We start from the raw sequence: 12,064 nt of genomic DNA on the forward strand, positions 1-12,064 counted from the left end.
AATACTTCTGCATCAATGGACTGTTGCAAATCCATTAATAGAAAAGTACAAGGCAAATATAAATACAAGTTTGAAAATTGTGCATTCAGTCTTATGCCATTTGATGTTTAGTGTTTTAGATATTTCTTTTTAGCAGGCAGAGTTTTATGCTCTTTGCAAACAGCTGTACACTACAATGAAACAGAAAATGTGAGAAGTAAATATTTGACAGAAATTGCTTGGTCATTACAAAACAAAAGCACTTGCAAGTTAAACCCCTGACATAAGCAAAAAAATCCCAGGTTAACTAGAAAAGGCAAAAACTACAATTTCGTAGAAAGTAATGCTTATTTTACGGAAGGAAAAGAAGATGGTAGTAACTCTATTCAAAAGCCTTATGGTGCAGGACTTCATATACAATCAGGGAAAAAAACTTTTACCATGATGAATGAACTGAGCTTGTGTGTAGGTGGGTTGCCCTCTATACAAGCATCTTGAGATCTCCCCCTTCCCCCCAAAAAATAGTGGAGTCCTCCAATAATTTAAAGAACCTTTTTTCAATGTAATGTGAAGTATTACTCAGGAGTGGTATGTTTTCTTTGCTAATTCTCTATGAGATGTGGCATAGGGATTCCTAATGATTACAGTCTGCGTGGTAACTCAACATATTCAAGCTTTTTTCCTTTGTGCAATGTGAAAGCCTACTCAAAGCAATAGCCTTTGTCAACACAATGAAAGGTATATACTCATGCAAATGATGGTGCAATGTGATTGTTCAGACCATTAATATATGAATTCGGTCCAGACAAAACAAACAGTGGCCAGTCACAGATTCTGCTAAAATATTAAAATTTAATTATACCTTTTCTACATAGGACTATAGCAAGGCATGAGAAAAGGTATTCTTCGAATAAAGAACAGATATACATCTAAAACAATATATATAAGTTCTAAACTGCAAATTGACAATGAAGTCACAAATACTTTAATATTTAGTACAATATAGTGTACATTTTCATATATAATATAAATTAGATCTTAATTCCATCCGCCATTTACTTTTCAGTGACAATGGTCTAAATTTTACATATTATATACATTAAAATACTAAAAAGTTAAAAACCTTTTAATATAGGTACAATTCAATAAGTGGGAAAATACATTAGATCTGTCATTTTGTACACTATCTAAATCAAACTTTCTATACAGTGTTCTCTGCAAAAATAAATGGCACTTTTACATGCAACAAGACACACAATACAAGTGTGTGTGTTAATAGCATATCATGTGAGGAGGAGGTCAACTAAAAGAAAATCTCATTCATCCACACAGTTGAGAATCAGAAATAAAATTGGTGAGAAACATTTTGACAAACCCACTCTTCTTCGTGTTATGTTAATGCTAATGAAAGTATACTGCTTTCAATACTAATCTAACATTAAAAAACAAAGATACAGTGTACTATGAAATTTAAGTCATGTAACAGTATCACAGACTACACAACATAATGGACAGGAAACAGATCCTTTATTAATTTAAAAAAAAAAAAAAAAAAAAAGTCAGCCCTGGCTCTGAGTCGCAGCATCTAGGCTGCTTTTGTGTTGACAGTTTCCAAAATTACTTCTGCCACTCTGAATTGCGCATCAGTAGTCAGATGAGTTTTCCAGACTTCATTATGCCATTGTGTAACCATAGCTTCCACAGTGTAATGCTACAAGAAGCCTGTTCTTAAGGATTTCTTTGCTTGGGTATTCAGGTAACTTGAGCATGTTGATACTAAAATAAAAGCATCGCCATTAAATATGAGAAGCAGGAGTAAAAATGTGATTGTTTTGTACTAGGTAATTAACATGAAATTGTCCTCTCAAATATGTATTCAAATCAGAAAACCCTGAAGTTGTCATATTTATGAAAAAATGCACTGCTGCATTGCAGTACCCTTCTGCATTCAAATGTACTGCAGGAAAATAAGTTCCTTGTGGTTTAAAGTAAAAAGCAATATAGTAATTTAGCTTGAAGCATCCCTTAGTGATATTGTACTGCCTTCCATTAACTACATGGGAGTAGTTAAGGTTTTTCCTTCAAATATATAACTACTTATGGCTTAACAACCAGTTTTAGGTTTTCCTTTTAATTAGGTTGTACAAGAGGGTTGCACCTGAAGTGTAAAACAAATAATGAAAACAATGAAAGGATTCTGCTCAGTTTCTTAATGCATTTAAATGAGGCTATTTAACATACCATGTACTTGATGTTGGTAGCAAATTTCGAGTGTATGGCACAGCTGCAATTGTGAAATTCTGCAATCCACTGCCACCCATTATATGGGCAAAGCCACCATGAGGAACCCTGGAACTGAAAGCATCCACCGATTAACAACACATTAAAAGGGCACTTGGGAGCTGAAAAACCAGCACACTGTAGGAATCTTGTATTGCCACTGCTAATGACCAGCTGCTAAAAAATGGTTAGCTACCTTTCCGTAACGATCGTTCTTCGAGAGGTGTTGCACGTGTCCATTCCATATGAGGTGCACATACAACTCGTACACAGTTCTCAGAGAACATTTTCCCCTCAGCAGTACTTACTGGGGCAGCTCAAGCACCCTCTACTGCCAAGCCCCACTGCGTGCTGGTAGAAGAGGGCGGAGTCACCCCCAAGCCTCCTCAGCTCCTTCTTACTGGATAGATTCTGATAGAAAGGGGAAGAAGGGCAGGTTGTGGAATGGACATGTACAACACATCTGAAAGAACAACAGTTACAGAAAGGTAGGCAACAGTTTTTTCTTCAAGTGATTGCACATGTCCATTCTATTATAAGTGATTCAAAAGCAGATTAACATGGAGGTGGGCTCGGACAGTCATCGTAAAACTGGCATTGTTCCTGGACTGATGGGAAACTGCATAATGAGCAGTAAAAGTGAGTACTGATAACCAGGCTGCTGCTTTGCAAATATCTAATAGGTACTTGCGCTAGGAAAGCTCCTGAAGTTGTATGTGCTCTACTCAAATGAGCCAGTAATCACAGGGTTGGCATGACATTAGCTAACTGGCAGCACAAATAAATACGAGAGAAAATCCTCCGAGTGGAAACCAGTGTGCCTTTCACCCTGTCCACAAATCACAAGAAATAACCACACTGACATTCTAAAGGGTCTGGTGCTATCCAAGGAGAAGGCCAATGCTTTCCTCACACCCAACAAATAAAGCTTCTCTTCATCTGTATGCATGTGATGCTTCAAGAAAAAACATCAATAAGGCAATGTATTTGCTAATGTGGAAACTTCCACATTGGTCAAGAATTTTGGGTGAGGGTAAAGGTAAACTTTATCCTTATGGAACATGGTACAAGGATGTTCTGAAACCAAGGCTCAAAATTCACCGATTCTCCTTGATGTTATAGCAACCAGAGAAAACACTTTCACACAGAGGTAGAGTAGGGAGAGCATGTCGCAAGAGGTGCAAAGGGAGGCCCCATTCATTTTGTTAGCACAAGGTTGAGATCCCATGGGGGAACAAGTTCTTATACTCAAGGGTATAATCTGTTCAACTCTTTTAGAAATCTGATAGTAGATTGCTTTTTTCCCAACCCCATAACTAGGGCCCTACCAAATTCACAACCATGAAAAACACGTCACAGACCGTGAAATCTGGTCTTGTGTGCTTTTACCCTCTACTATACAGATTTCACAGGGGAGACCAGCGTTTCTCAAATTGGGGGTCCTGACCCAAAAGGAGGTTGCAGGGGGTCACAAGGTTATTTTAGGGGAAGTTGCAGTATTGCCACCCTTACTTCTGTGCTGACATCAAAGCTAGGCGGCTGGAGAGCGGTGGCTGTTGGCTGGGCACCCAGCTCTGAAGGCAGCACCCTGACAGCAGCAGTGTAGATGTAAGGGTGGCAATACCATAGCATGCCACCTTTATTTCTGCGCTGCTGCCTTCAGAGCTTGGCGGCTGGATAGTGGCAGCTGCTGACTGAGGGCCCAGCTCTGCGGGCAGCAGCGCAGAAGTAAGGGTGGCAATACCATATCATGCCATCCTTACATCTCTACGCTGCTGCTGGCGGCTCTGCCTTCAGAGCTGGGGTCCCGGCCTGCACCCACTGTTCTCCAGCTGCCAGCTCCGAAGACAGCGCTGCCATCAGCAGCAGCACAGAAGTAAGGGTAACAGTACCGCAACCCCCCCTACAGTAACCTGGCAACACTCCCCCACAACTCCTTTTTGGGTCAGGACCCCTACAATTACAACACCGTGAAACTTCAGATTTAAATAGATTGTAAATTTTATTATTTCATCTTATGACCGTGAAATTGACCAAAATGGACCGTGAATTTGGTAGGGCCCTACCCATAACTACCCACTGGAGGATGGAACGCTGAAATCACTGTCAGATGTACTTTAATGGAACTAACTGTCTGACCTTGCCCTTTTAGGGGCAACAGATAATCCCAAAATGTGGAAGCCTGCACTGGAGAGATTTCTCAGCTGAGAGCAGTTAGAAAAATGTTTCCATTTGGCCAGGTAAGTCTGTCTAGCTGCAGGCTTTCAGAAGCAGCTCCTGAATGATTTTCAAGCAAGTCATGGTGTTAGCCGTGAAGCATCCATGCTATCAAGTGGAGGGTCTGTAGGTTGGGACGGAGCAGATGGCCATGGTCCTGAGAAAATTACATCTGAATCTAATGGGAGAAGTAGAGGCTGCCTCACTAACAATGCTAACAGGTCGAGGACCAGTGTTTCCAAGGCCATGTTGGTGCTAAGGCAAGAATGATCCTGCTTGGCTTCAAATATGACTAAGTAGTAATGGTACTGGAGGAAAGGCATATAGTAGGGAGTTCCATCCATGATAGCAGGAAAGTGTCCAAAGAGCTAAGACTAAGACCACCTTGGGAGCAAAATTGATGGCATTTTCTATTGGTCTTTGTTGCAAACAGATCCACCTGAGTAGTTCCCCACAGCTGGAAGATGGACCTGCCCATGTCCAGATGTAGTGACCGTTCATGGGGTAGGTGATCTGCCAACATGTTCTACTCTCCTGGGAGGCAAGCAACTTTGAGGTGAATGGAGTTAGTTATGCATACATCCTGGCTCAGTTGGGAGGAACATGAACCTTCTTGTCTGTTTACATAAAACATAGTGTTTAACAGACAAGATAACTAACAGACTTTTTCCCAGAATATGTGGATTAAAGGCAGAGAAGGCTAGACAGCATGTAGTTTCTTGATGTTTATATGAGTCCTCAGATCCTGTGAGGACTACAACTCAAGAGGTTCTAATGTGTGCCCGCCAACCCAGGGATGAGGCATCCGTGACCAGTGTGCACATTGGTTGTGAAGAAATGAAGGGAACTCCCGCGCAAACATTCAGAGGGTCTGTCCACCAGTCCAGAAGGGACAAAAATACCTCTGGAATGTGAATCACTGCCTAGACCAGGGGTCGGCAACCTACGGCACGCGTGCCAAACACGGCATGTGAGCCGATTCTGAGCGGCACGCAGCTCCCTGCCACGGTCCCGGCCCCAGCCCCACTCAGCCCCCCCGCCCACTGCTCTCCCCTGTGGGGGTAGGAGGCAGAAGCTTGGTTCCGCGGCAGCCAAGCTTTCCCCCTCCCCCGCTTCTTCCCCCAGTGTGGTGCTTTCCGGCCCCGCCTCCTCTCCGTCCCTGGCCAATCAGCTGATGGCCCTAGCGAGGGGGAGGGAAAAGAGTGGCAGCGTGCACACAGCTCCGTAGGAGGCGGCAGAGAGAGGTAGGGACAGAGCCTGGGGGAAGGGGGTGGAACAGGGCATATCCCTTCCAGCCCCCTGCCATGAGCTGCTCAGGGCAGGGGGCTGGGAGCACCCCCACAAGCCAAGCACCCCAGCCTTCTGCCCTGCACCCCCCCACCCCTCTGCCCTGAACACCCCACCCCAACACACCCATCCCTCTGCCCTGAACCCCCCCACACACTCAAACTTCTGCCCTGCACCCCCCATCCCTCTGCCCTGCAACCCCCACACCCCCCAGCCCTCTGCCCTGAACCCCCACACCCCAACACACACCCAGCCTTCTGCCCTGCACCCCCACAGCCTCATTCCTCTGCCCTGCACCCCCATACCCCTAGCCCTCTGCCCTGAACCTTCCACACCCCAACACACACCCAGCCTTCTGCCCTGCACTCCCACACACCCCCAGCCCTGAACCCAACACACCCCCAGCCTTCTGCCCTGCACCCCCCACACACCCCCAGCCCTCTGCCCTGAACCCAACACACACCCAGCCTTCTGCCCTGCACCCCCATACCCCCAGCCCTCTGCCCTGAACCCCCCACACCCCAACACACACCCAGCCTTCTGCCCTACACCCCCCACACACCCCAGCCTTCTGCCCTGCACCTCCTCCTCCAGCCCTCTGCCCTGACCCCTGAAACACCCACCCCCAGGTCTGGGGTCCCAGCCGCAGGCCCTACTCAGCCCGTTGCCGGCCTAGGTGAACAGAACCCCTAGGCTGGTGGCGTAAGATCAGCATTTTAATTTAATTTTAAATGACGCTTCTTAAACATTTTGAAAACCTTGTTTACTTTACATACAATAGTTTAGTTATATAATATAGACTTATAGAAAGAGACCTTCTAAAAACGTTAAAATGTATTACCGGCACGCGAAACTTTAAATTAGAGTGAATAAATGAAGAATCGGCACACCACTTCTGAAAGGTTGCCTACCCCTGGCCTAGACGATCACAGGGGGTGTACACTGACACTAGCCATCCTTGAAGAGTCCCGAGTCCTAGCTGGGCATTTTGCACCACAAAAGGTACTTGTTACCCATACCAGGTCTCTGACAATTTTGAACCTTGACTGGGGCCAAGCCCGCCAACAGCAATTCTGGGCCTCAGGGTAGAACAGTCAATGGGCCCCCACACAAGCACAAGCCACAGACGCAGTCTGCCTGACATTTGGGCAGTGCTGCACCTGTGCTGGCTGGTGCCCAGCGAGCTGCTGGCTGCTCGCCGTGCACACTTTTCTGGCACAGCCAGGGCTTCCCCATGCCCGCCCAGTAGGGTTGCCAACTGTCTAACTGCGCAAACCCAAAGACCCTTGTCCCACCCCTGCCTTGCCCCTTCCCTGAGACCACGCCCCTGTCCCGCCCCTTCTCCAAGCCCCGCCCCCTGCTCACTCCATCCCACCTCCCTCTGTCGCTCACTCTCCCACACCCTCACTCACTTTCACCAGGCTAGGGCAGGGGGTTGGGGTATGGGAGGGGATGCAGGCTCTGGGAGGGAGTTTGGGTGTGGGAGGGGGTGCAAGCTCTGGGCTGGGGCAGGGGATTGGGGTGCAGGAGGGGTGCGGTGCTTACCTTGTGCGGCTCTCAAAAGCGACCGGCACACTCCTCTGGCAGCGGCTCCTAGACAGGGGACCCAGGAAGTCTCCACGCACCACTGCCCACAGGCACCACCCCCACAGCTCCTACTGGCCGTAGTTCCTGGCCAATGGGAGCTGCGGAGTTGGCACACGGGCAGCCCACGGAGACCCCTTGCCCATCCCCGGGGACCATAGGGCCGTTCCAGCTGCTTCCGGGAGCAGCGTGGAGTGAGGGCAGGCAGGAAGCCTGCCTTAGCTCCGCTGTGCTACTGGGGGCCCCCGGGCCCTTTTAAATCACCCGTGCCCCTGAGCACTATACACTTAGTATTCTGTGTTGTAATTGAAGTCAATATATTTGAAAATGTAGAAAATATCCAAAACTATTTAAATAAATGGCATTCTATTAACAGTACGATTAATCACAATTAATTTTTTTAATCGCTTGACAGCCCTAGTTTTTATATATATTATTCTCACAACAAAATGACAAAGCAAGTATTATTTTATCAAATACAATTGGTTAATAACAGAGTATAAGCTTCCTGATTGGTTAATAAGTTAGACTGGTTAATAATTAAATCACAGTGTTTTAATATGTGCTGCAAAGAGCCACAGGAGAGACATTGAAGAGCCACTTGTGGCTCAAAAGCCATAGTCTGTGTATCACTGTCCTAGCATCTTAGGAGAGCTTGCAGGTTAGCAATTCTTAGTTGTAGACCTCCTGTTGAATAAAATTATTCCTCGCTCCTTGGCATTGATGCTTGGTGACGCTGCCTCTTGTGCTCATTAGCTGCTGTCACCACCAAAGCCTAGGGGCAAGTGAGGGTTGAAGCCCTTAGAAGGGACAGAGTATCTCCTTTCTGCCCATTTTATCATAGGCAAGAGGAAAGAAGGGATCTGCCAAAGCATTTTAACCAGTTCCAGAAGGGCTTCATTAAATCAGAACAGCCACTCTGGAGGATCCAGCAGAAGGTAAAATGTCTACCAGTTTGTGGGATTTCTCATGGACCTCTTCCACCAGAATGTCTAAAACAGAGGGCACCTTTTTAAGCAGTTCTTGGTGACCCTTGTAATACTCTGGTGGTGGTGAATCACTCACCATCTCTACAGCCTCATTTGGTGATAAGGAAGGTGATGCACCAGGATGCAGAGGCAATGGCTGGTCTGTCTCTTGCAGGGAGGAGCTCTCAGACTTCCAGTTCCTCAGTACCTGTACTGGTACTAGGCCTCCAAAATTGTTGTCTGTGGTGCCAATGATCTCAGTGCATCCTTGAGAAAGTCAACTCAGATGGGTGAGGAAAGGTCCTAGCAGAGGGAAGGACACTCCATGGTGTCCAGAGCAATCACTGGTATGGGGGTGGTGGATACCCTGGTTGACAGACCATTGTCACTTGCAATGTACCTATTATTGAGACTGCATTGACTTCCATGGACTCCAGGGCTCTAATGGAGGGCAAACTTCCCGTCTGGTATGGGACACAAAAGATCCCACTTCCAAATCTGACAAAGATGACTCAGTCCTGCGAGAACGGTCGAGCAGAATCATTGTGCACTGGAGACAGTTTAGCTGAACCCAGAGATGGTGATACCGGTGATATTAACAGTGGCATGCCCCTGGACTGTACCAGCCTCCTAGGTATTGGGAGCGACATTGGCGCCACCTGCTTTTGCAGAGCTGGTGTAGAGACCAGACACCGGTAGCAGCTGGAACCCTTCCTGCACTGCCAGGGACACCGGTGCCAGGGGGTTAAGTAACTCTTTGTCAGTAGCGTAGACTTCCAGGATCCTCAGTACCAGGATTGGGTCTGAAACAGAAACTTCAGGGGCTGGCCTCGACAGACCTGACACTGGTTCTGGAATTGTTGAACCTCGCTTTGCAGCAGTGGAGCACTCCAGGGAATGTTTCCATTCACAGTCCCTCCTAGAAATCTTTCTTTTAGCTGACCTCAGTACCAAGATCTTACTGGATAAGGTACCATGTCCTTGGCAGATCTCTCTCTCTTCTTAGGTACTGTAGATACAGAACATGGTGCCAAAGATGGCTTGGGAGGCACACTCTGCACTGATGGTCTAAGTATGTTCTGAACCCAATGGCTCTGATGAAGGGTGAAGTGCCACCCTCATAAAGAGAGAGTTAAGTCTCGCTGCTCTGTCTTTATTTGAGTAAGGCTTTGTGTCACCTGTCACTGATGTGGGACCCCAGACACTTTTGGCAGCTGGGGTGTGGGTCACTGACTGGCATCAGTCTGGCACATGACCGGTGAGACTTGAAACCTGGAGAGTAAGGCATGGCTCTAATATCGAAAATCAAATTTGGTCCAAAAGGGACCTAACAACTGAAACTTAACTATATAATATAGCTCACTCACTAAGTACTAAATGGAAAAGACTATATACAGAGAGTGAGGGAACTAAACTTGTGATAGCAAGACTGGAAGTGCTCTAACCACAGTCACTGGCTGTAAGACAGAATTGAAGGGGGATGAGGGGCAGTTCCAGCCTCTTATATTGGCACGCAGCAGTAGAGGGTGCTCAAGCCACCCTAACAGGTACCTCTGAGGGAAAAAGTTCTCTGACAACTGTGCACAAGGCACACACATACCTACAGTGGAATGGACATGTGCAATCACTCAAGGAAGAATGATTGTTAGCAATGGGTCCCAATCTTCACCAATAGTGAAAATCTCATTGCCTCATTCATGTTTTCTGTAATGCTGTTGAAAATGGGATTGTCCCATTTATGATAGCTGTTAAATTGTTTAAACGCTAGATAAGAGATGCAAGCATGTGTTTGAGTAACTTGCCCATTGTTAGCACTCGATGATTCTCCTAATATATATAAACCTGTTGTCTTTATAGTTGAAGAAACATCAGTTAAAAAACTACCCTTCCATTATAAAAGTAAGTTAATCTACCAAATATTCTTGACATGTCTTTTCCAGAGCTTTGGCTTTTATAAGAGAATCAAGACTTTAACAGTGTGGTATTTCTCACAGTAAAGCCAGTATATTAGAGAAAAGTGACTTAATAGAGTAATTACCTACTGCAATATTGTGGAACACTAAGAAAAATATTAACCAAAGAAATTCTGTAAGCTTGACTATAAATCCATTCTCACCCTGAATAATGTGATTCATACTGTAGGTTAGTGCGAGACTCACACATAGTACCTATACCATTAGAGGCCATCTTTAAAATTGTGGTATAAAAACCTGTTCAATGGTGTGGGCGGGGAGTGTTGTTTTTTGTTTTGTATAGTAGTGGTGTTTTCTCTCAGGAGACATGATCCCCTCCCATGGTATTCAAAAACAATTTTAAAAAAAGACAACCGGATAGAGACATAACTCCAAAGGATCCCTCAACCCAAATTCTCACTAATGAAAAGTCACAAAGTATAATAAAAATACAGCCATTATTTTATATCAACTTAAATTCTTATTTTGGTAAAAAGTGCACATGAAGATGTTAAAATATAAATGACATTACTATGAGACCCTCACTTGGAATATTAAAATACTGTTCAGTAAGAGTTGTATTAGAATAAAATAATCTGAAACAAGGACATTCTTCTAAAGAATTTGAATACGACTTAAAATTCTGGATTTCAGGTACAGTTTTAAAAATAGGCTTGCAAAATAATGAAAAAACACTGAGTCTTTGCAAGGATTGAATGGGGAAGAAGAATGAAATACCTCCTCAATTTTAGGTGGCACTCTCTCTTTCAAACAGGGTTAGAGCCTACTGGGTGAAGTAGTGGAAAAGGAGAGGGCTTGCATTGCCATGTATGTTTTGTGACTAAATAAAGGATTTTATAGTCTAACAGTAATCCAATTAATGGTACTTCAAAAATATTTACATGCTAAATATCAGTACCAGTTATCCATATCCAACAGATAACCAATACAAACCATCACCACAATGAGATTTAGCAGACAACTTTTCTTCTTCCAGTATTTAGGGTCACCCATGGATATATAGGCTTGTGCTTATACCTTCTACAGTAACAAAGTTTCTCAAATGGAACTGTGCTTAGAGCTACAATTCAGAATGGTTACAAGAAAAGATTATAAAAGTATCCACTTGTAATGTGCTTACCGCTTGTATCTCCCCAACATGATTTTTCCTCCTGAGAATGATGATATTTTGCTCTACCAACAGTTAGAGTTCCACATTCAAATACAAAATAAAACTCAGGCCTTCTAACTTAGCAACAAGTCTCTCATTCATCCAGCTATTAGCTACCGATTCTATGGCTTGGCATCTCATGTCATTTCCATTATTGTCAATACAAAAATCTGTGTCACTGAAAATTTAGACACAGAATTAAAAAAATGGATATAAAAGCCACCAGTAAGCAACATTGCAGTGATTGCATTACTCCTTTCCATATTTAATTCAATTAATACCTCAGGTTTTGGATTTACTTGAAGCTGCCTCAGAATTTCTAGTTTACAGCATCAAAGAAACCAGAGGGCCTTACCACAGAGTTTAGGCCAGAACTATCCAAAAATCAAAGGGCATGGAGTATGCGCAGGACCACCTAATCACCTTCTCTTGAGTGTCACCTGGAGGTTTTTGCACAAACTGTGCCACTCATGTGTTACGGAAAACATGAAGAACAGCCTATTAAAAAAGGACTTTCCCAGTATATCTAAAATTATACTGTTTTACACTGAAATCATCAAAAGTCAGACTTCCATTACTCCTAAGTGAAGGCAAAACTGCAAGAGGAAAAGACATTTAAGATATGC

The 12,064-nt window shown here is 44.6% G+C and overlaps 1 protein-coding gene across 3 annotated transcripts in view; it reads right to left on the reverse strand.

The window, feature by feature from the left end:
- Positions 1–1,652: 1,652 nt before the first annotated feature.
- The window catches only part of HACE1 (HECT domain and ankyrin repeat containing E3 ubiquitin protein ligase 1), a 90,366-nt gene continuing 79,954 nt past the window's right edge, over positions 1,653–12,064 (reverse strand). For all 3 annotated transcript variants that reach the window (XM_065400729.1, XM_065400728.1, XM_065400727.1), the window contains 2 exons: positions 2,221–2,334; positions 1,653–1,755 (listed from right to left, as the gene is read on the reverse strand). In XM_065400729.1, coding sequence (XP_065256801.1) covers positions 1,653–1,755; positions 2,221–2,334 — 217 coding nt within the window. The remainder of the gene's footprint in view (positions 1,756–2,220; positions 2,335–12,064) is intronic.

Source organism: Emys orbicularis, chromosome 3 (genome assembly GCF_028017835.1).
Source record: "Emys orbicularis isolate rEmyOrb1 chromosome 3, rEmyOrb1.hap1, whole genome shotgun sequence".
NCBI lineage: Eukaryota > Metazoa > Chordata > Testudines > Emydidae > Emys > Emys orbicularis.